Below are 26921 nucleotides of genomic sequence, written 5' to 3'. Positions count from 1 at the left end.
TTATACACAGACACACACACAAACAATGTTCTCTAGGGCAGACAACCTGGGCAGGCTGCCAGCTTATTACTCTGAGTTCCAGGTTAGTGCCAGAGTTCATACAGCCTCTCTTGGTGAGCCAACACGTAGACTCACATGTAGGCAGCCCTGCGGTTCTTAGAAACTCAAAACATTTTCAAGGGAAGTTGCAGGATTGATCCACAGGGGGAAAAAAAATCCTCCTTTTCTACATCACCTCTTACCACTGCTTTCTCTGTAACTTGACCTTGCCAATAGCCAGAGCCTGGAGAGTCTTACAGCTGCATCAACAACAAAATATAGGAGAAAACAGAAGAAGAGCGTGTTCCACAAGAATTTGCAGTTCGAAGTTCTGGCTCCCAGTTCTCTCACAGCTTTAAATGTGAAATGACAATGGATATGAAGGAAAGAGCTATAGCTGTTTCTATACATCTTTATATCATTCCATGGTGACAAAAATACAAATATTTTATTATCTCCACTAGACATATGTAAGTCTGTCCACTGTGGTGGCAATTTGTTTAATACAGCATACAAAGTATGATCTTGTCTTTCTTTAAGGTTTTATTCAAGTCATCCATAAATGGTTGCAACGCGACCGTCACACACTCTTGTATGTGAAAGTCCGAAAGACAGAGTCGTCTAGACCACCTGGTTCTTTGGATCACAGCGGTGAGCGAGCTTCGGTTCTCAGGCATCAGGCCCTCACTTCTCTACCCTAGTTTGGAGGGGAGGTTGAGGTCAGAGTCCCAGACTCTAGCCAGGCACAGTCTTTACCTTCAGCCATGAGTGTCCGAAGTCCTGTCACACGAGTGATCCTGCCGACAACGCCAAAATGTCCATGGCTTCTTTTTCTTTGAACTGTTATGTTCCAGTCACAAAGCTGGAATGTGCATCTATTTTTTAACCAATAATTGTTCTCAATCCACAAGAAACTCGTCAGGCAGGAGAGAGTAGCACCCTTAATTTCACCCTCTACCTCTGGGATATGCTAACACATTGCCAAGACAAGAAACTCCAATAAAACGTAAACAGACACTTTGGTATGGAACCCAAAATTACCATCTCAGGCTTGTTTTCAGCAAATCTAAACTACCTCGCTCAGTGGCTTCTAATCAATGAAGGACTGTATTTGTGTTGCACCAAAATATATTGTACTTTCATTTAGTTGTGAAGAATAATAATTCAACTAATACCTCAGTCATCCAAATGTATCCAATTTCCCCTTAGGAATCATTGTTATTAATTAATCCATCGTGACTGCTCAAGCAGGTTGATCAGTCCCTCCAGGAAATTGTGATCGCAAAAGGTAACGCAAATTCAACCAATCCCTGTGAATTCTGCGCAACCTTGCTATTTTGTTAAAAATATAATAATATAATATTAAAAAATACTAATCACAACTATATTAACAATTTGCTAAATTTGTTCTGTAATATCATTACACAAAAATGCCTAAAAACATTGCAACATGCATCATATTTTTTGTTGTTAAAAGCTGCCGTATAATCAGGAATTTTAGGCCGCATGTCATCTCATTTATTTCCCAGTGACCCAGAGGTAACACATCAGGGCAGCTTTGTTGTAGTGAGAATGGATGGGGGTGATTTGTGGTCAACTCTCTATTTGTTCTGATAGACACTGGGTGGTGGGGAGGGGACTGATGGGCTCCAACAGAAAGACATGCTGAGAACCTGACTCCTGAACTGAAGGCGGCATAAGTACATTTTGTTATGTGATGTTTTTAACCAACAAATAGCCTCAGTATTAAATCATATTCAGAGTGAGCAATGCACGTGAACAAACATGTTTAACACACAAATCTGAATAATCAACAGTGCAAACTCTTGTGCGAACACATTGCATTGCAATTTGCATGTTGTGTATTTGGTGCAGACGGTTGCTTACTTATGGTCTATTATGGTGATTCTGGATTCTGGTATCCCCAGCACGGCACAGCTGTTGAGAAGTTCTTGTTTACGCTGAGCTCCTTGTTTGTAGTAGTTTCCTGTATATTTGGAGGACAATTTAGGCTATAGATTATCATAATGAACGGAAAATATAAATACAGGTCTAAATCAGTTATTTTGAAAAATCATATTTTCTTTAGCTGTGTAATAAGTCTTCAAACATCAGTTAAGTTGGATCTAAATGGAATAAAGTGCTGCACAGATGTGAAAAAAAAATCATATTTTTTAAATTAGTACTACAAACAACAACACCTTTGGAAATTAAGTGGGTTCGGTGACAAAGGTTGATGCTTTTCCTTTCTAAAGATTACATTTATACTTGCCTGTAGTTCACCAAAGTCACCATTGATTATTTTGGGTTCTAAGATGATGGACACCACAAAGTGTTTTTTTATCATTTGATTGTGTTTCTTTACCCTTCTTTCTTAGATTTTCCTATTTTATCCAAATACAACTCTTGGCCTTATGACATCTTTCTAATCACCAGTGGAAAAAGCAAGACTGACTTTCTTAACTCATAAAACAGTTAACAGCAGAGTGATTTAGTCACAAAAAAAGATTCTCTTTGGTCAGATTAGCAACAATATTTTAAACTAATGAATTCATTAATAACGTGGTTAATCAAAAGCAGTTTAAGGCACCGCATCTATCAGCATAATACAGTCAGTTATTTAGTCAGTCGCTCTATCCATAGCAAACACCATTAAACCTGACACTGATAATGCAGACACTGTGCTATATATGTGATGCTTTGCTCAATGGCTGACAAAGCCATGGCACTGTTTTGTGAGAGCTGCTGTTTCACTTTCATGTATTCAAGCCGACATTCATCTTTCTCTCTAACTTTGCACTGACTTACTACCATTATATATGCAAACAATAGAGTGCTGTCACCGTACCTTCAGACAAACACAGCAAATGAACGCTGGCGTTTAACTGAACGAGTCGTATGACTGTTGGCGCGAAGAACATACATTCATCATCCGGATGCGCAGTAACAACCAGAGCTCTGATATCTGCGCAGTCTGCGTCTCTGCTCGACGAAACGTTCAGGACACGTTTCAGCGACTTCACTAAAGTTCGCCGATGTCGATAGTAAAGGCATTTTATCCAAATCAAATAGGATAAAACTATGAAGACAGCCAGGTAAACACTCATTATTTTGACCGTTACCGTAAACAATCCGTGTAGGGACAAAAGTCTAACATGCAAATGGTTCCACGTGTAAAAAAAACACATTATGCAGTCTGTCTGAGATATTTAACGTTACCCATTCTTCAGAGGGTGCAATACGTATCACATCAAGTCAAACAAAGCAATAGCTGCCCACTTTTAGTCACACAATAATGTATTTTATTCACTTGGAGTCCCTGTTGCTTTCTTCGTTTATTTGAGTTTAAATCAACAAATTAGGAGAACAAAAATATAAATACGATACAGAGTAATTTTCTGGCATATCTGAATAAAGATGACCTGGAAAATGTGTAATAAAGTTCTATAAATCAGGCGAAATGTGTGTATCTAAAAAGTGAAAACGACAAACACCAGGACCATTACCCTGTTGGAGGGACTATTTAGCTGTCACACTGCCTCATCCTTGCAGGTATATAAAAATCCAAACTCATTTTTTAAAAGTATTTATCAAAAGATTCATATAATAGCCGATTACTTTTACACTCTGGAGATTATAGTTTTCTCTGTACATACACATTTATTGAGGAGTAAGAATACTCTGTGTATTCAACCGAGTAGGGACAGTTTATTTTACCCTGTCAGGACATCGACCGACAAATGCGGCGCAGCCTTCAGTCTGCCTAGTCGTCCACAGCTCATAACCCGCGGATTTACAATCAACAATTGACACATAATTCTGCCCAGGGATACCTTTCTCTCCCATCGGTATATTTTCTAAATATGAGGTGAGTACAAATCGCTAACATGCATAAAAGCAACATGTCTAATTAGCACGCTATTTAAGCGCCCCGGTCTACGCTGAAAATCTGCCTTGCAAGATGGCGACGTGGTTGAGAATTCAAAGGTGAAATACAGGCTAAGTTAGCTAGCTAGCGACAACAACAACATCTTAAACGCCGTGTTACCACACTCAGGTGTTAACGTAGCATACACTTTGAAGTTGACGTTTATTATTGTGCATGTTTTTGGTGCATTTCCGGAAAAGCTCTCTGTTGTGGAAATAGACCCATCCCCCAAGATAAGCTACAAATCCAATTGCGTTTATATGACAGTATGGTGTTAAAAGACAACAATAACAACACACAGCAGCAGTATTTCCCACTGCTGGGCTGTGCATGGGGCCACGAAGTTCGTCATGGCTGCTGGGGTCGCATAGAAATCATCAGAGAGACCACTGTAAAGGCTTTCTGAAATGAACTTTATCAAGCTCTTCATCGTGAAACGACGTACGCTGACCAGAAGCAACGTTCATTTTTATAACATGAAATTGCATGCCTTAAACCACGTCGGAAAATACAATTAAAGACTGTTGACGACAGAGGAAGGGGAACACCCAGTATGTACTGTAGCCACAGTTTCTTTTATCTACATTCATGCTCCATGTTAAAAGAGATGGGACAGTATGTATTTTGAAAAGGTCCATTAAATGAGTCCCATCATGGATTTCTTTGCATGTTATCACAACAGCAGGGATACAATCTGAGAAACATGTTATGGATAGTCAGCTCACAAACAGCTGATTCTGATGTGAGCATATTCATATTATCCTGCTTCCTCAGTTTGCTTTGAGTAATAATAAAAACGATTCACGGATTTAATGTCTTGCTAAGCAGGGAGGATGCTGTGACATGAGCTTGAACCCAGGAGGTCTGCTGTTTGTTCCTTCTTTTATTGGGAACACAGAGGAGCAAATTATGTGTTTACAATTTTGTTCCAAGCATTACAGACGATTTCCAAAGGAACAAGACTGCATTTGAAAGATTTCCTGTTTCATTGACTGTCAGTCATACTGGTAAACATTTGGTCATCACCTCAGAGTACAACTCAAGTTCAACATTTTTAAGCATAGATTTTATTTCATTCAGCAATGTTATCAATTTCAGTAGAACAAGTAATTGATCAAATTCAACTCAGGGTAGTAGAGACTGTAGGTACAAGTTAAATCAGTTTAGAGAAATGGGACAGTAAAAGGAAAACAAAAAAAAATGAGGTTGTAATATTTTGAGGCAGCTGAAGTTCTGCTGCGTGCTCTTTTTCTTTTGTTGTTTCATTTGCTCCTTGCTGTAACAGTTTGCTTCGAGCTGATTTGTTCTCCCTTAGTTTTGGCTCAAAGCCAAAAGGTGCTGCTGAAAATGAGAGCCTCATATACAGTTAAGAACCATATTGACGATCAGTCTGCGGTCGGCTTTGTGTAGAAGACGTAGGACACAACCTTTGTTACTGCTTTTTTGTTTACAATAAGATACAATACAATGTTATCTCATTGAAATAGAACATTTTCAGTATAAAATATATCTTTAGTTCAAGGTTACAAAAACAGCAGTTACATTTACCAGCTGCTCCGACTGCGACACGTTAGTTTTTTCATCAGTGACTTTGTCAAGACACTGATGATATTTTTAGTATCAGTTCTGAAAATGTGAAAGTGGATAAAAAAATGTGGGACCCACCAAACTCTGTGGCCTGTGGACTGAAAAAATAAAATAACAGCTTCCCACCCTGGTTATGGTGGCAATGATTGTAGCTTTTCCAAACCTGAAGTTAGCATCATGTCTTGGCATGGTGGTGAAGCTGTAAATCTCAGACACAGAAAGCCCCAAAGAGCTCGGACTTGTGATGGCTCCCTGTGAAGAATGACACAAAGGACCAAAAAATAAATAAATCCAGTAATATTTGTAAGAAAACAAACATGCAGAGAATTTTCTGTGTGTGTTTAGTAGCGTGTTTTTGATACCCATAAATAATCCTAACTAGCTGCAGAATACTTAGATATCACGTATGTTTTCAAGTTGGTTTATTTGCAGAAGTTCATCAGAAGGTGCTGCGCGGCTGCTGGCTGTGTCCTGGGTCCTGTTCTTTGTACATTGCTTAATTTGATCCAGGCTATAACATGATAAGAGCTAAAATAAACTACTTGGTTATGTGCTACCTTCCATCCAACTCCTATGTTTGTTTAAATGCATTAAAACATTTGACTTGCATGACATGTAAGCTTAGAGATGGCACCTTTTTTCCAAAGCTACAGAGCAAACCTTAATTAAAAACAGGAATTTTTCCAATCAAAAAAATATTCTAACTATGAAATGACACACCCTACCAATCCCTTTAATAGGCAACAGATCGTTTGTAAGAAATGACATTGACATCGATCTGACTCTGTCATGTTTCATGTGTAAAAAATGTGTTCATAATTCAGAAAATGTTTTCATTGTTTTGAATTTACATGTAGAATCATCAGAATGTTATGATTAAGCTCACTTTTGTTCAAGCTCATCGTAAGCTAAACTACTTCTCGATTTGACCATGGAAGTACATATTATTACATTTGCATTGTTTTGTTGTTGTTGTTGTTGTATCAGTTTTATTTGATTGAATTGTATTTTCTATTATGTCACTAAACCAGCACCTTGGCTGGTGATTCTTCAACATCCTGCAGTGCATTTTCTCATTAAAAAAAGATTAATAATCTTTTTTCATGAGAATTACATTCACATGCAACTTTTTTGAATAAGCATAATGCTGTCTAAATTGTTTATTAACATATAATGATTCTATGAAAAACGTATGTGCTCATATGCTTATACTGAACCTATCTACAAAATGTTCATTGTCATAAAGTTTTTTCTTCCAATTTTAGCATGATTAAGGCAAGATTACCTTAAGACAACTAAAAATACTCGGGTACGGTTGGAGAAGATCTGAATGTTTGATATACGGATGGAATTTGAAAAGGTCTGGCTCTGATAATGCAGCTGACTCAGAATAAGCCTGCTTTTTGCATGTTTGAGCTTTCTAATGTGACAGCAGCTCCACATGCATTTTGGAAAAATACAGGCTAATAACAAATGGTCAATAATCAAATCAAGTTAACTCAGCCATCCGTTTTTAAAGAACAGGCCCCTGTTCTTTCCGCCCACAGAAATATTGTTTTGGTGCTTTCCAGAGCTGCAGCTGCAAGTTGTTTTTTATGTATGACTTGTTCCAAGAGCATCCTTGCTCTTTTGGCTTTAAAGCCTTATATTAACGCCCCTGCAAGGTGAAGTAAGAGCTTAGAGTGGTGTATTTTGGATTTGATTCTAACCTTATTTTACCTGCACTGACAGCAGGAGGTGATGTCAGCAGGGTAGTGCTTTAGGCCTTTACCCACCTGCATGGAAACACAGTAATACTTGAGAAAAGTAATAAAAGGTGTTGCTCCCTCTTGTGTTTAGTGTTAATGTAATGCATACTGACTTGATAGCATATCATATGCTTAATAGACCACCAGTGATGGCTCCAGTTCTACACTTTTTGCCTGATGTTGCAGCAGCAGGTCTCTTAAAATGCAGTATCTTTTGACCATACTATCTAATATTGTCAATTTAACTTGGTATAAATTCATCTTAGTCAATTTTTAGATTATTTCTCACACATAAAGATATTTAACAGGCATCAATATATTCATCTTAATGTCTGAAATGTGACTTTGAAAAATCAGTTGGGGCAATCCCATGTACCCAGGCTTGCTGCAGTGGCCATGGTTTCAAGTCCCCCCAAAAAAAAAAATATTACCAAAAATATCTATGATGTTTCTGTGCAGGTGGTTTGTGTCTCCGACCATGGTCTAGCTAACATCTCCAATCCGTGAAGCAGCAGCAGCCCGCTAGCACTGAGCCAAGATGTCCAGTAGCTCGGGCTACCCCCCCAGCCAGGGGAGCTTCAGCAGCGAGCAGAGCCGGTACCCACCACATTCTGTCCAGTACACCTTCTCTGGCACGCGCCACCAACAGGTAAAACCTTCCTTCTGCATTGTTGTGGTTGAGCAGACTTTTTTTTTTTTTCAGCTTTGTTTAGTTAAAACTTAAGGAGTATGTTTGACATTGCTATATATGTTCTCTTTTACAATCTGAGCTGCACGTTGGAGGAGTACTTTTACTTTTACTTTCATAAATGGTCTGCTAAGTCATTCAACAGGCTCATGTGTGGCAAGCAAGAGGCCGGCTAGCATTTGAAATAAGAAGGATGATTCTTCTTGGTGATTTGGGGCTCTGGTGAGACGGACCAAAAGGGATGTTAGGTTCTAGCTAAGGAATGTGTGTGCTGTGAGTGAGTTGGGTTCAGACTTTAAATTCAAGTTCAGGATTGCAAGTAAAATTTGAAGCTAAGGGGACTAACAATAGTTTATTTACTAAATCTATTAATGTGTTGTGGGGCAATCTCGACAGAAGTGAGATATTTGTGAAACAAGGCCTTTTGGGTGTACCCGCTGATTTCCCGCTTCATACAGGAAAAGAGCTAGAGGTGGTGGCGCCGCCTACCTTGCCATATTTGATGTGGCTTCAGCCCAAACTCTGCTGCAGCTGTAACAGCCATTTTCCTGCGTAGACAACCTCTAAGGGAAATGTATTTTTATGACTTACTTAGTTTAATGTTAAATTAAAATGTAATTAAATAAATGAAATACTAATGCTTATAAGTGTGATACAATATTTTGGATTTTCAGTTCAGTCATAATTATGCAGCTCTATAAAGTTTTATAGTATTTAATTGTATCCCACTTTACTGTTGCATGTTAATTTGACTGTTGTGAATATTGGATAATGTTTGTTAGCTATTTTATCATACTTCTTAGAAGCTTACTTTCACAGAAAACTGTCAGCAGTACATTTCTGGGGATTTGGATTGTTTGCTTAAATCTGGGGAAAAACTGGAGTTTTCCTGTAACTGCATTTGCTTGTTCAGGTTTGTTTGGAGGTCACACTGTGATGATAACATTTGTGTGTTCTTTACCCAATAGCTTTTTGATAAAAGCTTTGGAGTATTAAAAAGCTTTGAATCAAGTTTCTTGACATTGACAAAATCCATTTTGTTGTGCCAGATAACAGCAGTGATACTGGTTCAATAATTTCACTGTGCACTGACTGGTTTTTAAAGAGGGGGGAAGTCTTGGTTCACTTCCGGGCAAGCGCTGGTTCCACACGTGTTTTTTTTTTTTAAATTCTTTCATCCTTCTGATATTGTGGTATTCTGTTTTGAAGCTACATGAGCCTCTCCTCCTGTACCTGCTAATAAATGTGTGCACCTTGTTATTTTAGTGACAGAGTGACATAAGTTGATAACAGTTGATTTGTTTTTAACATTTAACAATTAGACATTCAAATGCTGACATTGTGTCTGTCTTATACTTAGAGCTTCATAAAATGCCCACTGAGTTCATTAGGAATTCTGCCTTAATCAGATTGAGTAGAGCATAGAGCTTACAGGAAATGGGGTGGGTGAGATGGAGGGTGACATGAAACGATGAAAAGATCCCTGGCCGGACTTGAACTGGCAATGTTGCAATTAAATTGTCAGTGCCTTAAACCCGTAGGCCACCAGGACACCCCTTAGACAGCTTTTAACATAGCCCAATACACAATCAGTGTAGTTACTTGTGCAAGTTGAGGGGAAAGGGATTTGACGTTAAAAATGACGGTGTAGGACTTTGCCTCTCTATTGGCATCTGTGAAGTGCATTGTTATAGGTGTACCAGGTAACCATGATGTGGTTGTTTTTTCTTTTGTTTTCTGACACGCCCCACCCCCCTTGACCTTGATCAGATCGCTTTTTAAAGTTTTGTGTGGTGTGTACGTCTTGCCTTCAGGATTTCACCGTCCCAGACTATCGGACTCACATGCAAGATCCTCAGGGTCGGAGAAGACCATCCTTACTGTCTGAATTCCACCCTGGAACTGAAAGGTAAGGGCTTCACTCCATCCTACTGCCTAAATATCTGACAAAGGATAAGTGCACACTCATCAGGACATCCAGAGTGGGAGTTTTTAAATTCTTTTAATATTAGGGTCTGTAATGCAGAGTTGTTTTTCCTTTCTCGCTCCCTCAGGGATGCTGTTCCCAGATCATACGTCTCGACAACCGGATGTAGCTTCTGATGTGTCTGTAAATTTCTTGTTTACTTCTTTTCTTCAGGCCTCCAGAGAGACGCCATGGTTACGAACAGCAGTTTCACTCCATCTCAGCTCAGTCTGAGCATGAGGCCTTGGAGTCTAAACGCCCTCGCATGGAGACTGTTGCGGAGTCCCACATCACCCGCACCCCTCCCACAGCTGGGGGTATTGTCCTGCCCTTAACCCATTCAGTACAGGACAGTCTGAGAGCAACTGTGGAGGTAAAAAAGGTGGGCCTTGTTCCTCCTCTTTCTTTTGGTTTCACATTTGGTTTCAGTTGATTTTGTCCTCTTTATGCCATCATGCTGGCGACAGCTGTGGCGAGAGGCATTAGACTTTCAGGCTGTCCGTAAGGCCTTTCTTCCTTCCGTATGTCTGTCTGGGCCATGCTTGTGAGCGTGACATTTAATGAAAGTCTTTTAAATTTAGCACAAACACCCACTTGGACTCAAGGATGAACTGATTAGAATTTGATGGTAAAAGGTCAAGGTTATTGTGACCGAACAAAACCGGTTTTTGCCCATTACTCAGGAATTGATGCTGTAATTATGACAAAATGTCACACGGATGTTTAATGGGACTCAACAATGTTAAGTTTAACCCACAAGTCAAAGGGCAACTTCAATTCATAACTTGGGAACAGAAGGGGAGATTGTGCCCATATTTCACAGTTGGGCGGGCTCTGAATTGGTTTTGACACAAAGGTCAAAGGTCATTGTGACTTTAATAAAATAGGTTTTTAGCCATAGTTTAAGAATGAACTGGGCAATTCTAGATTTCACACGTGTCGACTGAGATGGCACAATGAGTAAACAATGACTGGCTTTTATCTTTCCCTCTAATCCATTCTGCCTTTTATTTATTGCCTTGTTCTGAATTTCGAGCATCATCAAAATCATGTGACTGCAAACAACGTATTAGAACATGCCTAGCTAATCATGATCCTGTGAGTGAGTTTCACCGTAGAGCCGTAGCATCTAAAAATGGAGAAAACAAAAGCACCAGTTTTTGTATAGCTAAACTCTATATAAGAATCCAGCTTTATATTATAATCAAGTACATGTATTATAAATATTCACTGGAATTATACATATGTATCATCAATATAGTGAAAACCTCCATTTAGCCAACAAATACACTGTTTTATTTAGTTCCTTCTAAGTGGTAAACTGCAGCTTGACTGGTTGACGGAGACACCACACTAATTCTAGTTTGACTACAAACTAAGTGAGGTGACACTGACTGTGTACTATTCAACTACTACACCATGGATGACAGTACTTGTGAACTTTTATAGCCCTCTCCCCATAATGAAAAATATCTTTTGACTTCTCTATGATTTATAATGTATGTGTTGTATACTATTTGGAAATCCTCCACCAAAATGTAGGACCTTTTATGAAACCGCCTTACTGGGGTTTTTTGACGTTTTGCAGAAAATGTTTGCTTGGACCGGACAAAATCATTCTTTTGTACAGATCTTGTACACATCTATAGTTTTTAACAAACTGAATGAACCTTTTTGTTTTCATCAGGAGTCTCAGTACACCGTCAAAGTGGAGTCCCCGTCCTCTGGTGGACCTACGCTACACATGGGAGATGAGCAGGACACTTCTCCTTCCAAACTATCCAAGGAGGAGCTGATCCAGAGTATGGACCGTGTAGACAGAGAGATTGCTAAAGTGGAGCAGCAGATTTTCAAGCTGAAGAAAAAGCAGGTTAGTTATTTAGTCAAACCTTTGTCTCTGAACATGTATCAAACACAATGGATGTTGTGTAAGAAAACTTGGCACAAGAAACAATTTCACTTGCTATTATAATTAAGCAAACCCACGAGAGGCTGAAGTGATGGTAATTTTAGAGCAGCAATGAGGAGTTGTTGTACACCACAAAAGCAGAAGTTGTAAAGGTCTTGAAGTTGAAAGAACAGGTTTGACATGGCTGTATCTGAAGGGAGGGATTTTACTTGCATATTGCCATGGATGTGTTCAGGTATCTGTTGTGATTTTAATAGTTTATTTATTGACAGTTAAATCCAGCCACAATTTAAATAGTAGTATTGTAAAGGGAATAAGATAATAAGAGACTGAAATGTTCAGTTGAAGTGACAAATGTAACAAGTTGTTGTCATCTCAGTCATTAATTTGTAGCTGGGGCAAAATCTAGCTTTGATTGTTTTCCAGCAGACCTCTTTCCCTCCTTGAGAGACTTGGTGTTCACTGTCTCTGGAGTTAATGTTAGCAGGCTCTGCTCAGTGTTAGTGAGGAGGCTCCTGCTAATCCCTGCAGGCTTGCTGTTCTTCTTGGTGTGGAGTTTTAATCAGCGCACAGCGCTCTAGGTTGCAATCGTCTGCACCAACAGTGTCTGAGGCAATTCACCTGAGCTATAAGATGCTTCTATATCATCTACTGTATTTCTTTTCTTAATAAGAAAATTCAAAAACTGAATTTCTAAAACTACAGGCTTATTTTTTTCATCTATCTTGATTAGCTTGTTTTTAATCTTGTTTGTGGCCCTTTTTCCTCCTGCTGTCTTTTTTGGAATTCCGTCTCATTAGATAGGAATGTAAGCTGAGCTTTTCTGGGAGAGAATTCTTCTCAGATTTTCAGTTTGTGTATTTCCCAAGATTGTCAGGGATTTATTTGTTTATTTGAGGTATTTCAGGAACTCATAATCTTGTCCCTGTAACCTGGTAGTTTACATAACCTTTAACTTGTAAACATTGACCTACCAAACACTCACCAGTTCAGCTTGTCTGCCAGCATCAGCATTGGCCTCAAAGGCAGACCCCTTCAGTTCTGTTAAAAAAAAGTTATACTTGAACAAGCCTGAGAAGAGAATCATCTGATAATGCCTGCATGGGCGTGCATGCGTCTGTGTTTTCCACCATGTATTTCATATGAAAACAAATACAGATAAAACCATACAAAATGTTTAGTTCATGTCATGTGTTTAGGGTCATGTATTTTCTGTATGTGTTTTGTGTTTGCTATTGGTCATAATGTTTTGTGTTGGTGTTGTCTCTTAGCAACAACTGGAGGAAGAAGCGGCAAAGCCAGTGGAGCCAGAAAAGCCAGTGACGCCTCCCCCAGTGGAGCACAAGCACCGCAGCATAGTCCAGATCATCTACGACGAGAACAGGGTTAGTCGTCTGCTGCAAACACCAAGCACAGCAACAACAAGCATCGGATCTGCTTAGTCATTTTGTTTGTTTCTAAACAATTTCAGCTATTTTATCTATCATCTCTGTGCATCCTCAAAGCTAGAAGAAGTTACCTTTGTTTTTTCAACAGGCCAAGTTAACCCGCTTAGATTGTGTGAAGCCTAGCTAAGCTGAGAACACATGCATTTCCAGCGCATAACCATGGCAACCACAGCCAACCAGTGACAGGGGTTACTTAAAGGAAGCTAAACCGATGTGTCTTTATATGTGTCTGTGTTTCGCTCTCAGTACTTTTGTAGTTTCTAACAGAATCTCTGGTTTGGAGTTTAGGTTCACTGTTACGTGCCTCCTCGTACATTCAAATATCAGCCTTATTTTACTCTTTACTGACGGCTTTCTGCCATATCTGAGCTGTGTTAAGTTACTACTGATGCAAACTGAATGTTTCTTGCTGCTGCAGCTGCTTTTTTGAGTGGTCTGCTGGCAAAACCAGTGAGAAGCTTTTATAGTGGAGCAGCTATGGGAAATGCAATGTTTTTGTCAGAGTTAGCAGAACGTCTTCACGGTACGGTTCTTGGCAAGATATGGCTGGAATGTTCAAGTATCCCCACCCCTGTCAAAAAAAACTGAATTTGGCATAGCAATGTTTTAATTTTCTGAAATAATATTCAAGCGTGTCTGCTGTTGGAATACGGTGGAATGTCTCGTGGTTTTGTAGGGTTAGAAAGTAATGTTTGTACTGCATGGTAATTTTGTCATATTTCTAAATTTATTTATGTTTATTTTTTTAATGAATTAAGAATACAGTGCATTAAATCCAAAGTCAAGGGCAGAGGCAGGCCTCATTATCTGTGTTCCAGCTGAACAATAGGGAAGTGAGTGTGTCTTTGTGGAGGTCACTGTAGTTCATGTCTGTCAGACAATGTTGTGGTAGGAGAGTGCTGAGACACGCCTTCCTTCTCAGTCAGCCATTAACCCTTTAGGCCGCAAAGCTGCTCCAGTGCACAGTTAGCTGACAGTCTGCACTGATCCAGGAAAACTGTTGTTGCTAACCCTATTGATTATACTGCAGGGGAACATTCTTTCCTTTATTTTTTATTTCTCTTTTTCTCTTATATTGTGTATCTCCCCTTTCAGGCAGGTGCAGCTGCTTAAATATACTTAAAGAGCAAATTAAATGCATCTAAAAATGTCTTTAGGGCACGGCACAAATATGCCTGCTGAGGCGAATGCGCATGGTCAACCACACACTTCTCTTTGCTTTTGGTTGAGGCAGATACTTTGCTGGTCAAAGTCAAAGTTGAACTCCATGCGAAGAGAAGATGCTAATTTGTGCATGAATGCCTGTGCCCTTATTCAGGACTTACGGTTATTATTGAAGTTTATGGTTTTCTGAATTGTTGTCTACAGATCACACCTTCAATCAGTAACTTAATAAACAAAAAAAACAAAAAAAGTCTCTTAAAATGGTCAGATGTTTTAGTGTTACATTTATTGCCACGTTTAGCTAGTTTCCATGCTGTAGCCACAAACAATAGCCCATGTATAACCCACACATAGTATTAAACACCTGATGGGAAGTTTTTCTAGGTGAAATGCTCAACTTGCTGTTTCTCTTTATTTTTTGTAGACATTCTAATTAAGATATGAACTCTTGTTCTTTTTTTTCTAGAAAAAAGCTGAAGAGGCCCATAAAATACTGGAAGGTCTTGGTCCTAAGGTTGAGCTGGTATGTCTTTTAATAGTTTAATATTTTTTGCTCTTGCATAAGCTTTGAGGAAGAGGTAATGCTTAGCTCAGTGGCAAGTTAGATATTACTGCTTGCCTAGTAGCTAATAATTAATCCACTGCCTATTCCTGGTCTGCTTTCTCCCTTCTTAGCCCCTGTACAACCAGCCATCAGACACAAAGGTCTACCATGACAACATCAAGACGTGAGTATCTACATTTGTTCCATAGATTAATTTCATAAACATCTGTCAGCTGGCACAGTGCAAGAACATTGTAGCAGACATGATGCTTATCAGACTAACAGGATAGGAACCATGTCAGCTGTTGCAAAGTGTTGCAGGTAATACTGACCTTAGCAAGATAAACCCAGCTGATAATTCTGTCTAATCTGATTGCTGAGTCATCCGTTTGAGTTGCCCTACTGACACCAAGGAGAGTGATTGAGAAAGGAAGTGAAAGAACTTGTGTCTGCGTTAGGTGTGTTTAAAGCAGAGATGTGTCGGGGGTTGAAGGCCAGACTGTCTAGGAACAAACTCCTATCAGTGTCTACTGTCTACCATGAAAGCAGCCCATCTGGCTCATTCCTTTATCAGGACCACCTCTGTGTGAATCTGCGCTACAGGCCACACTCTCAGGGTCAGCTCTCACTATTCTCTCCCCACAGACACAATCAAGTGTCAGAAGAGTTCCCAGTATTTTGTACGTACCACAGTAAAAATAAACAATGATATGTCCGTTGATAGGGGGGTTGGAAGATATATCAAGCTCTGTCACTCAAAGAACTATTGCAAATGTACACTTGAACGAGCTAACAAGCAAGTAGGGCATTACGTTTTTTTTAATGTGCTGTGCAACTTTTTAATGTGTGAGTGCCACAATCATTTTGCCATTGAACATATTAATATTTTAATGTCACTGAATAATGGCTGTTCTCTTTTAGCAATCAAGTCATGAGGAAGAAGCTGATTTTGTTTTTCAAGAGGAGGAATCACGCTCGTAAACAAAGGGTAAGTGTCCCCGCTGTTAGGAAAGCATGGTGGAAGTTCCAGGTATTTGTGTCAGTGCTCTGGACACCACATTAGTGGCGCCACCCATTTCCATAGTCAGTGTAACAGTCACTTGCACTCAGATGACCAGGGAAATATTATTGGGAACGTTAAAGCTTTTGATACATGGGATCTTCCCTGTTTTATGTTAACATTAATATTTTTGCTTGCTTAAAATGCAGAAGGCAGACATGAGACAGTTTGAGTCTTAGATGCTCAAAGACGACACAGTTTTATTATTACCCATTAGAAATTGAACCACTAGTACTGCATACTTATGTTTACTTTTTGTTAAGCTATTTCATTAAAAATCACAAATGTCAACTTAATGCTGGTACTGTAGGGACAGTTACCAAATCAACAAAGTCAGTCAGCTATTCTCTGGGGACTATTAATATAGACAAAATTTAATGGTAATCCATCCAAGAGTTAGGAGATATTTCAATCTTAGCCAAAGTGGTGAACTGACTGACCGACACTGCCATCCCTAAAGCCACGTTGCTAGCATGGCTAATAAAAATAATGCACTGATGTATTTACAGTACAGGAAACGCCCTGATTTCCCCTGTTTGTTGAAAAGTATTGTGTGGGCCAAGAACAGCTTTAATGTGCAGTATAATAATAAATATTGTCACATCAAAGAACAGATCTGGGAAATACGCTGGCCAAACAACCGTCTCTGTCTTTCTTATCAGTAACCAGTGATTTACATATTTCAGAATCACCTCATGTTGAAACACTTGGCTCTTTCTTTTTATTGCAATAGCTCAGTGAGTCCTACTTTTCTCTGGCTGTTCCATGTCAGGGTCAGACAAACCTTTTGGACAATGGCAGAGTGCACATGGCCTCATGCCGAGAGGAAGGTGAATTGTTTGTTGCTCGCTGCAGAGTGGAAATTAGGCTGTATTGTCCTCCCAGTACAGGAGTCTTTCCATATCTTCACTCAACATTTGAACTCTTACACCCCAGGAAATTAGTTTGGTTTTTGGTGCAGTAAATGTTGATTTTTCCAATAAAAACCAGATAGTTTTTGCCATTTCTCCTCTAGAAATATAATTTACCAGACCAATTGTAAATAAATCTGAATAAATACATATTGAGCTGATAATTGATAATAAGCTATTTTTAAGTAGGCTAGTTGCATCAGAACAAACTGTGCCTGGATCAGGACACAGAATTAGGCAACATTAACTCTGCTCTCACTTAGTTTCTGCAGAACGTCTGCAAATGGATTTACATTTGTTTTCATGTTCTTCTTTTAAAGATAAATTGCCACACTGATTTTACTGAGAGGTGTACAAATTTACAAAATTAAGCATGAAGTGATACTTTTCATGTTCAGCTAGGTAGTCTGATGGTTAGATTTGAGTTATTCTGTTTCCATTATTCCATTCCATTATCTTCTTTTTCTCTTCCACACAGCGACCTAGCAACAGATCACATCTACTGCACACTGAGCTCTATCTGTTGCTTCATCAGAAAACTGAGAATTTCTTGACCATTGCACATGTTGTATCTGAACTGTGCTCATTTGGGATCAGGACACTATGTATGAGAGTTTTTTATTTTAAATAACCTATCCTGGAGTTGCATAGCAACAGAAGATCTCAATGTGCTGTTAATTTGCATTCAGTCAGTGGTTTAAGAATACAGTGTAGATGTTATTTGGAAATGTGAAAATATCAGCTCCCTCATAATATCTGATATATGTATTCCATGTGGATCTTCTGGCTCATTGCATTGGCATTAAGTTCTTTTGGCATTACTGTAGTGATGGACGCCCACTCCTGATGTAGCATTTTCCATGCTGTGTACACAGGAACAGAAGATCTGCCAGCGCTATGACCAGCTGATGGAAGCGTGGGAGAAGAAGGTGGAGCGAATGGAGAACAACCCCAGACGCAAAGCTAAGGAGAGCAGGACACGGGAGTACTATGAAAGGCAGTTCCCTGAGATCCGCAAGCAAAGAGAGCAACAGGAGCGCTTCCAGAGGTAATGGTCTCTACCAGTGACTGGTTATGAAATGGGGATCAAAATGCTCATAGCCATTTCTGTGAGCCCAAATTCACATATTGAAAATGCCCAATTTTATTTACCAACAGTTCTAAACAAGATATTACTTGAGAAATGAATCACTTATGAAAATGGTTGCATATTAAATTTCAGTTAATTGAGTAATTGTAGAAGCTCTAATACAGACACATAATTGGCTGGTGGAAGGAGATTAAAGGTGGTGTAAACTATTCTAAGGAATGCGATTCTAATCCAGTACACTTTCTGTTAAATTCAGAAAATATCTTCTCATAGTCTGCTAGCTTTCTGCTCGGTGTGTCACAGCGCTGGCTCTGTACATAGGAAACAACAAAAGTGGATCGGACTGAGCCACACAAATTTAGCTTGTTGATTTGTGTCACATTACGTTAAATGACTTGTCCACTTTCTAGTTTGCCAAGATACACCGATCATCCATAACTTACTGACCTGACAGGTGAAGTGCAAGATAACAACTAACATATATCTGGTTATGCATGGCACCGTCAGTGGTATGTATATATTAGGCAGAATGTCACAATATGTGTCTCTTATCCCAGCGAGCTGTATGTGTGTTTTCTGAAAATAATGCAACCTAACGTATTTTCTCTTTACATGGCAGACAAGTTTACCGGCATATTTGAAATAAATGTGTAACATTTGTAACACACCATGTCTGTTTATTTTCTACAGGGTTGGACAAAGAGGGACAGGCCTGTCTGCAACAATTGCAAGAAGCGAGCATGAGATTTCTGAAATCATAGATGGCCTTTCTGAGCAGGAGGTGGGTACTATTTGGAGTGCATTTTAAATATATTACAGTGTAGGTGTTGAAACTACATAGCTAGGTGACAACAGTCCAAATATATGTGTTTCTTTTTTTTTTTTTTAAGAGGAAGAGATCTGTCGCATTTTACTTAACTACACCGTCCTACATATAATCTACATAAGACACAAAGGCAAGGAGCAGAAAGAGGGTTTATTAAACAAGGGAGAGTGTTCTGTAATTAAATAACTGTGACCACTTACCCTGTCTTCTTTCCACAGAACAACGAGAAACAGATGAGACAGCTGTCAGTCATCCCTCCCATGATGTACGACTCTGAGCAGAGGCGAGTGAAGTTTATCAACATGAACGGCCTGATGGATGACCCAATGAAGGTGTACAAAGCCCGGCAGTTCATGAATGTTTGGACCGAACACGAAAAGGAGATATTTAAGGAAAAGTGAGTTGTTTTTGTTTTGTTGTTGTCACAAGATGTCTGGGTCACCGTGTGTCCCTGTAAGTCTCCCATGCAGATGTGATTTATAGACCTCAGTGCCACCTTGGACTTATATATATTATATATACTTATATATATATATATTTATTATTTATTTATTTATATTATATATTCTTGGTTTTTGCACATGAATAATGACTGGCATCTCTTTCCAGGTTTGTCCAACACCCCAAGAACTTTGGCCTGATTGCCTCTTATCTAGAGAGAAAGGTAAACTACTGCTTGTACTTTATACATTTATAATAAATAACAGGACAGTCAGACAGCAAAGTCAAAAACACAAGAGACTATTGAAATTAAACTTGAAATTACAATGTTGTAATTGAGTCCTACAGGATGTAATGCAGTGATTATTTAAGCATTTGTTTTAAGACCCTTAACAACAATGAGTCCTGGTCTTTTGTGTACAAGATAGAGAAGTGTTGTTTTGTTGAACAGAAATATTAAAAACTCTGCATTTTGTGGGATCACATAATCTTTCATCCATTGTACACACATATCCACTCCAACTTTTGCATTTTGTGTTCATAATAACGTGTCATTTCTTGTTTCAGTGTGTTGCTGACTGTGTCCTTTACTACTACTTGACCAAAAAGAACCACAACTACAAGACGCTGGTGAGGCGAAACTATGGAAGACGGAGAGGAAGGAACCAGGTAAACCTGAGACTTTATTAAGTATCTGTTTGTTCCCACTGTGGTTAACAAGCTGCTGATTCCTTCTTTGTCTTCGGACCATTAAAGATGAAGACTCATAAGTTCAATTTGAGTTTAAATTAAGAAGAGCAGTGCTTCAACTGTGTTTCTAACTCTGTCAGGTGGCTGTAAGGTGTGATTGTTTCACATGCTGAGTTGGCAGCATTGGGTTTGTCTGACTCGTTTGCCTCGCCTGCTTCATCTTTAATGTCTCCTCGTCAGATTGACGGCTCATTTTGTGTGTGCAAGATATACAGCTTGTCTACCACATATATCACACTGTATGTCACAGATATGTGCCACACCTCTCTCTAGTATAAGGTGCCATGTATTTGGTCCCTACATTGCTGGTGCTATTAATGGGTCAGAGCAAAACAGGAAGTAGAGTGTGCGCTCCCCACTTTTTCTTTAATCCTGAGAAAGCAACCCTTGGATTATTGTGATATGACTTGTTTGCAGCGTTATCTGTAAAAGATATAATATGTATACTTTCAAATACAGTCAAATAAAGATTAAATAAGAGTATGTAATTATACAAATTTGCACACATTCTGGAAAATATGTTCAGGTATAATGAAAATGTCTCATGAAAGTCTCAAGTCTCGAGCCCGATGAAAGTTGAACCAAGTCTGCCAATGTACAGCTGAGCCTGATGACCTGCAGAGGCCACACTTTTTATAGAGGATAAACTAGCAGCAAATTTAGAAAGACCATTGCCTGCTAGCATTTATCAAATGTAATAAATAGTTCTATTTAATTCTCACTTTTCTCAGGCGCAAAGTCACAGAACGCAGCCCTGGAAGTGGCTGGCCCGCAAGTAAGATATAGACAGACTAAAAGATGCACTGCCCAGCTTTTAGCAAGACAGACAGACCGGATTGCTGTTCTCGCTGTTCACTCTCATGGTGTTTTTTTTTTTTATCTCTCTTTTCGTGACTAGAAGAATAGGTCTCCCATTGCATTCCTTCTCATTGAAGTTGTAAACATTGTGGGGCCCTATGCAACTTGTGCAGTGAGGTCATAGGGCCGCTTAGCTCTGGATGTCGTACATTAATAATGAATAAATTGTGTTTGCACTGGTGGACTGTAACAGTAGTTAACTATCTAACAATGTTGTATCCTCAAAATGCCTTGGTGTGTGTGTGTGTGTGTGTGTGGTGGTGTGTGTGAGAAGGAGAGAGAGAGAGAGATAAGGTATGGGAAAACACTATTTACTGTGTTCTGATCCTATAGACTGAGATTACACAGTGGAGACAAAAGGTCAGGCTAGGGTAACAGTCAGAACATATGGAAACACATACACACACTCCCAATTGGCAAATTATGTAAACGTGTGTGTATTGTGGCAATAGGATTTTCTTTCTTTTTAATTATTAAATATGTAGTAATACAACAAATGTAAAAGAAAAAGGAGCATACACAAGCCCCTACAGCACTGTCACAACACAGTTTCACAAAAATCAAAAGCCAAATGATGCAGAAAAGTCACATAAATTCATATTTTTATAATAATTAAAAGAAGTTGGATACATTTTGAGACGTGACCATCTGCTTGATCCTATTGCTGTCTCTGCTGCTTGTGGCTCCATGAAGATCTATTTGTCGCAGTATCAAGCATAGAGACACTGGATCTGCCTCTTTCTTTAAAGCATAAGTATGCAATCACTGTCAAAGCTGGAATGTCATCTTTGTAGATGCCAAAGTGAAAGCTACAAAGGGACAAATGTAGGGATATGATGTTGTGCACAGATTCAGTTCAGAGCTTTATGTAATTTGTGTCGCGCACCACCAAAAAGATGCACCTTCTTGCAACCCTAGTGGCATTAAATATTAATTCCACTCATTCTGGTGGATGGTTTCTCCTTAGTGGGCTTTTCCCTACTTCACTGATGCCACAGTTCTTGTACAGGACATTCTGTCGCTGTGTCGAGTACATCTGCTGTGTAACACAGTGGGTTGATTGTAGACTGTTTCTGTACATAGGAGGAGTTGGAGGGTGCAAGAGTTCATGTTTACATCTTGAACACAAAGATGGTTCTTCTTACTTCAATAAGTGACTGGTACAATTACTACATGTTTAATTCACCTCTAGTTGGCCTGTTAATTTATAGTATTCATAGTATGGACCCACCAGGAGAGAGGACTTGTCCATTTCTGTGACACAGAGAGAGAAAATGTATTTTTGTTTTGACAGCTTGTGAGCTTATAAGAGTGGATTGAGGAAATGCTATCTCTGTCTTCCTACAATATTGTTTTTACACTTGGGGGGATTTGAATACATGAAAACATATATTTTTGGTATATTTTTAAGTGTGTATGGTCTCTATCATCGTCTTGATTCAGGTCAGTTGCTGAAATGGTTCCAGTGCTTTTTTCAAACTATCTTGTGGTTGCTGAGAATTAGGAGTAATGCACATCAGGATGCAGTGGATTTCCAAGCTACTGGTGTGACTTAACAACTGCAGTTTGAGTGAGTAGAGTGAGTCATTAGAGAGGGAAGGAAGAGGACAGAGTGAGCAAAAGCAAGAGCAGTGGAATGTAGGGCGAGTGAGTGAAACTGAGTGAAAAAACCTTCAGCGAGACAGAGTCAGCGCTGGCAGCCTATCCGCTGAATGTGTGCTGTTGTTTTTTTTTTTCATTTTCCATTTCCTCTTTCTTCTGTTCCTCTGAGAGAGACACAGAGAAATCCACCCCTCTCTGAAAGAGATGAGTTGGTACAGCCCAGCCATCTGACAGGCCCAAAAAACTCACTGTGCTGCTGTGAGTGCCAATCAAAGAGGAGTGCTCGGCAGGGATTACCTTGAGTGACCCTGCATAGATTAGTGCGTGCATGTGAGATGGACAATTCTTTGGGCGGCTTAAGCGGCCTGATGACACGCTTTCCCGGAATATGTGCGGCGGTGCCGTGGCCCGGCAGCCCTTCTAAGGAGCTCTGCTATGGTGCTGTCCTGCCCCTCTACTGCTACCGTTTCTACCGCTATGGAAGTACTGGAGGGTAAACTCACATTTGCAACACCAGTAAGCTGTGGCTCACAGCAGAGCAAAGGGTTTTTTATGACCAGCAAATGAGCTTGCAGGTATGTCACTAGCTTTGAAACCACGGTTTGTGCTTTTTAGCTGATAGCACTCTCACTCAGTTTATTTCCTTGTCTTGTATCTTCTTGTTTTGTCTGTGTCGTATTTTCTATTGCTCTGTTGCTTGGGCAGTTTGCTTCTTAGCCTACATATTTACTTGAGGCTTGTAGGCAGTCAAACTCAGCTATTTTAGGGTAGTTTTTCTAGGACATGTGCAGACATGGTTTTAATGTAACTGTCAAGCAAAGGCTCTGTGGAATGCATGTACATATGTATTTATGCTATGGCGTAGGGAATATTGCCAAGACAAAATGTAGGAACTAGTTTTTAATTTCATATTTTATAGTGCAGAGAGTGTTAGACGTTAGACACACTGACAGCTGTATAACATTCCTTGAGCAAATGTACTTTAAACGTGTGTGTGTGTGTGTGTGTGTGTGTATATGTGTGTATTTATATATATATGTATATGTGTGTGTATGTATGTAGTATGTATTATGTATGATTACATAATGATATATATATATATAGTATATGTCCCACGTGTCATCTTAACAACTGTGTTTCTGATTTTAAATGTTCTGACTCGGTTTGTGAACACACAGCAGAAGACAACAATCACTTGGTACTCACAGTACTTGTGGAAGTGTACACAGGATACACCCCCAACTGTGTCTGCAGCCACTCCATTGGTTATTTTCAAAAGTAGAAGTTGCACCTTGACTACATGGTCATGTCTTAGTGTCTTCTTGCTCATATTGCTTTTTTCTGGCAAAAACATCTGTATATCAAGCTAGCATCTTCACCTTTAAAAACAACTTAACGATACATCACAGTAAAAGAACACTTTCATATTTTTTTCTTTATGCAGCTTTGCTAGTATTTGTACTAGACTGTTTCTATACATCTGGTGTACAAAAAACACCTGTACTGAAAGCCATGTTTTGTTGCTTAACTTTTTAACACAACTTTAGAAGTCTTCTTTAGAAGAGCAGAACACTCACAGAAGTATGGAGAATGTGTCAAAATGCCAGAGTGGAAGATAAATAAAATATCAACATTTAAAGAAAAATGTGAATTATGTGCAGTTGTGCTACAAGTTTAAAAATTTAACATGAAGCTCAATGTAGTGATAGTCTTTTGAGTATTTAATGCAGCAAAATGTTGTAATCTATGAAGGTGCTGCTGAGATAATATTCCTGTTCTGGTTGGCAAAGTAAAGCTTGTGGAATAGAGTAGGCAGGGGTAAGTTAACATCTCTACATCTCTACAGCATCACACGTGGTGGGCAAATATGCATGAGTCTGCTCTTTATACAGCTCTCTTCTTTGCAATTGGGGGTCCATAAGGGCAAAATGTTCCTTAAGTGTCCCTTTCTTAATTGCTTGGCAGTAAAGTTTATCAGGCAGTCAAACAGATTTCATTGGTTTGTAGCGCCTATCAGTTTTCCCCTGCAGAGCTCTCAGTAACCAGGGTAACTGTGGCTAATGCTTGATATTTCTTACCTTTTTTTTCTTTTTTCTTTTTCAGTCATATTTCACAGTAAATTGTTGTACCATGATCCATTGGTCATTAATGTTACCGTCAGAATTGTATCCAAAATTACTGCCAGCTCTATATCATGGGATAAAACACCGCTGTTCAGTGTGTGCATTTACATTTATTTCCTATTCTTTTCTTTTTCCTCCTTTTTTATATAATTCTATTACTGGAATGTATTTGATTGTAATTGTGTCAGTGGATGATGGAAATAACTGTAATGAATTGCAATGATAGAAGTGATGCATAGAAAGAATTTAGTACATTTTTCATTTCCTATTCCTGTAGTGAAATAGCTTGAAGCAAGAGTGAGAGATTCATCTGGTGGCCTAAGTTCTGTGGTAGGAAAGGGAAGATTGACTTGTGGCTCTGTCATTTCCTAAATCAAACAGCACTTGTGAATCAGCAAAAGAGGGGAGAAATTAAAACTCTCAAAATATTCAAGCTAGGTCAGGAAAGAGCTTCATTTAAAAACACTGAAGAACCACAGAACCACAGGGCCTCATTGACTTTTGGAGAACATCTGTGTAGAGGCTCTTTACGCAGTGTGGGAGAAGAGGCAGGAATGCCACGGCTCTCTGACCACCTCCAAAGCAAACACAAGCGCTCCCTGACCCAACCAGAACACCATCTCACTGAAGGACGTGTATGGGGAGAAGAACTCTAAAACAGACTGGTCTCCTCTGCAAAAAGGTCTCTGAATTGTCAAGTGCCAAAAACATGCTTTGCAGACTACTGCAGGAAGGAAATGAGTCAAGAGTTTAAGCCCCAGTCCAAGTTTGACGTGGTCCTTTCTGCATACATCAAGCTGCAATCTGAGCTCCGAATCTGCAGGTCTTTCCTGAAAAGAACTAAACATTGCAGCCACATCATCATACTGTACTGTAGACCATCATACCACTTCCAAAATATTGTTGCTGTGAATATTCCTATGCTGTTAGCACGCAGTATTCTAACATGGGTTAACACACTTTTGAAATATTGTAGACAGCAACATCATATCAATCTTAAATTCTGGCAAGAGCCCTGATCCCCAGCAAAATGTCATTGCAAAAGTAATTTGTAAGCAAAAGTCCTGACAAATAAGACTAGCTAGCAGAGCTGACATCAACCATGAATCAGTTTTTACTGATTTGTCAGCAATAGATTTAAGGGACATGAAGGGTAAACTTGAGAATTCATCACATGACATTTTCTTTCAGATACTGTAGATTTGATCAGTCATGCATCTCCACTCGTAGAAGGCAAAATCCCCTCTGATTATTGGCTGTCTCTGGCTAGAGCAGCCACTAATTCTAATTGCATACTGCCTGTTTTTGTGGCGATGTCAAGCACTTCTGTATCAGACTTTACAGGGTGATACGGCAGCCAGACTCCTTATGTGCAGAACCATGTTGTTGTAAAATAGACAGACAGCCACAACCCCGTTTTTTTGTTTGTTTGTTTGTTTTTTTTAGTTGTACCCCTGTCTTCCCTCTCTTTGCCTCAGTCCATATCTTTTGCCTTTACCATTGAGTGAAGCACATTCCTTGGCCCATCTGGTACCAGCATGGGATGTTTGGCTTGGCATAGCCAGACTTGTTCCAGCACAGCGCTTTCATGGAACAGGCAGGAGGAAGCTTTCTGTGGTTACCGCGCCAGCAGTGATGATAAAGAATGCTGCTCTGTCCTCAATCACCCTTGTTGGGCCTGTTTTGAAAATTCACTTTTGAATGTTTTCACTCAACTCTTGTAGGTAGTATCTATCTGAACTCAACCTCTCCCCTTTTTTTACTTGAAACACTAAGATTCTCTTCTTTAGACATTTTTATATGTGACAGTGTGGTTTTAAAGTTCATAATGAGTGTCATGGCCAAGCCCTTTTCTCTCTTTGAGGGATTTATTGAGACAAATGAGGCATGAGACCACACTGGTCACACTCCAGATTTCTTCATTTTGGAATGAAAGAACAGTATCTGCAGTGTGGTTTGTCTCTGTCTCTTATGTTTCTGCAGATGCTGGACAATGTGAAGATGTAATCATCAAAATATGTCATAGCCTTAAACCTATCTGCAAAGGATGTCTTCTATTTGTTTTTCTTTAGTCTTTATATTTGTTGCATTGTTAAGTTTTAGGAAATCATTCTGCTTGAAGTCTAATCTAACCATACCATTTCTGCCTTTCACCTGTTTGTCTGCTATCAAACTGAATATTTAAGCAGACTATTCAGGACCATCTTCTGTTGTACAATTTTTCAATTCAATTCAATTT

At 39.2% G+C, this 26921-nt stretch overlaps 2 protein-coding genes across 6 annotated transcripts in view; one reads left to right on the top strand and one right to left on the bottom strand.

Annotated features, from left to right (window-relative positions):
- pigl (phosphatidylinositol glycan anchor biosynthesis, class L) overlaps positions 1-3550 on the bottom strand; it is a 12761-nt gene extending 9211 nt beyond the window's left edge. The window contains exons 1-2 of the mRNA XM_035666223.1: positions 2888-3550; positions 1927-2026 (exon numbers count right to left, since the gene is read on the bottom strand). Of these exons, the coding sequence (XP_035522116.1) occupies positions 1927-2026; positions 2888-3227 (440 nt within the window). The 5' untranslated portion in view covers positions 3228-3550. The remainder of the gene's footprint in view (positions 1-1926; positions 2027-2887) is intronic.
- Positions 3551-3759: 209 nt separating this feature from the next.
- Positions 3760-26921, top strand: part of ncor1 (nuclear receptor corepressor 1) — a 50504-nt gene continuing 27342 nt past the window's right edge. For 3 of the 5 annotated variants that reach the window (XM_035666220.1, XM_035666219.1, XM_035666216.1), the window contains exons 1-14: positions 3760-3907; positions 7762-7951; positions 9805-9899; positions 10131-10338; positions 11644-11826; positions 13137-13250; positions 14944-15000; positions 15153-15205; positions 15943-16009; positions 17868-18040; positions 18773-18863; positions 19127-19305; positions 19518-19572; positions 19917-20018. In XM_035666220.1, coding sequence (XP_035522113.1) covers positions 7841-7951; positions 9805-9899; positions 10131-10338; positions 11644-11826; positions 13137-13250; positions 14944-15000; positions 15153-15205; positions 15943-16009; positions 17868-18040; positions 18773-18863; positions 19127-19305; positions 19518-19572; positions 19917-20018 — 1488 coding nt within the window. In that variant the 5' untranslated portion in view covers positions 3760-3907; positions 7762-7840. Of the gene's footprint in view, positions 3908-7761; positions 7952-9804; positions 9900-10130; positions 10339-11643; positions 11827-13136; positions 13251-14943; positions 15001-15152; positions 15206-15942; positions 16010-17867; positions 18041-18772; positions 18864-19126; positions 19306-19517; positions 19573-19916; positions 20019-22875; positions 23135-26921 lie in introns of those variants that run through there. The other 2 variants (XM_035666218.1, XM_035666221.1) reach the window with 2 other exon arrangements.

This window comes from Morone saxatilis, unplaced genomic scaffold (genome assembly GCF_004916995.1).
Source record: "Morone saxatilis isolate NCDOM2014 unplaced genomic scaffold, NCSU_SB_2.0 Contig20, whole genome shotgun sequence".
Taxonomy (NCBI): Eukaryota; Metazoa; Chordata; class Actinopteri; family Moronidae; genus Morone; species Morone saxatilis.
The sequence above is the reverse complement of the archived record's forward strand: the minus strand, read 5'-3'. Positions and strand labels throughout refer to the sequence as shown.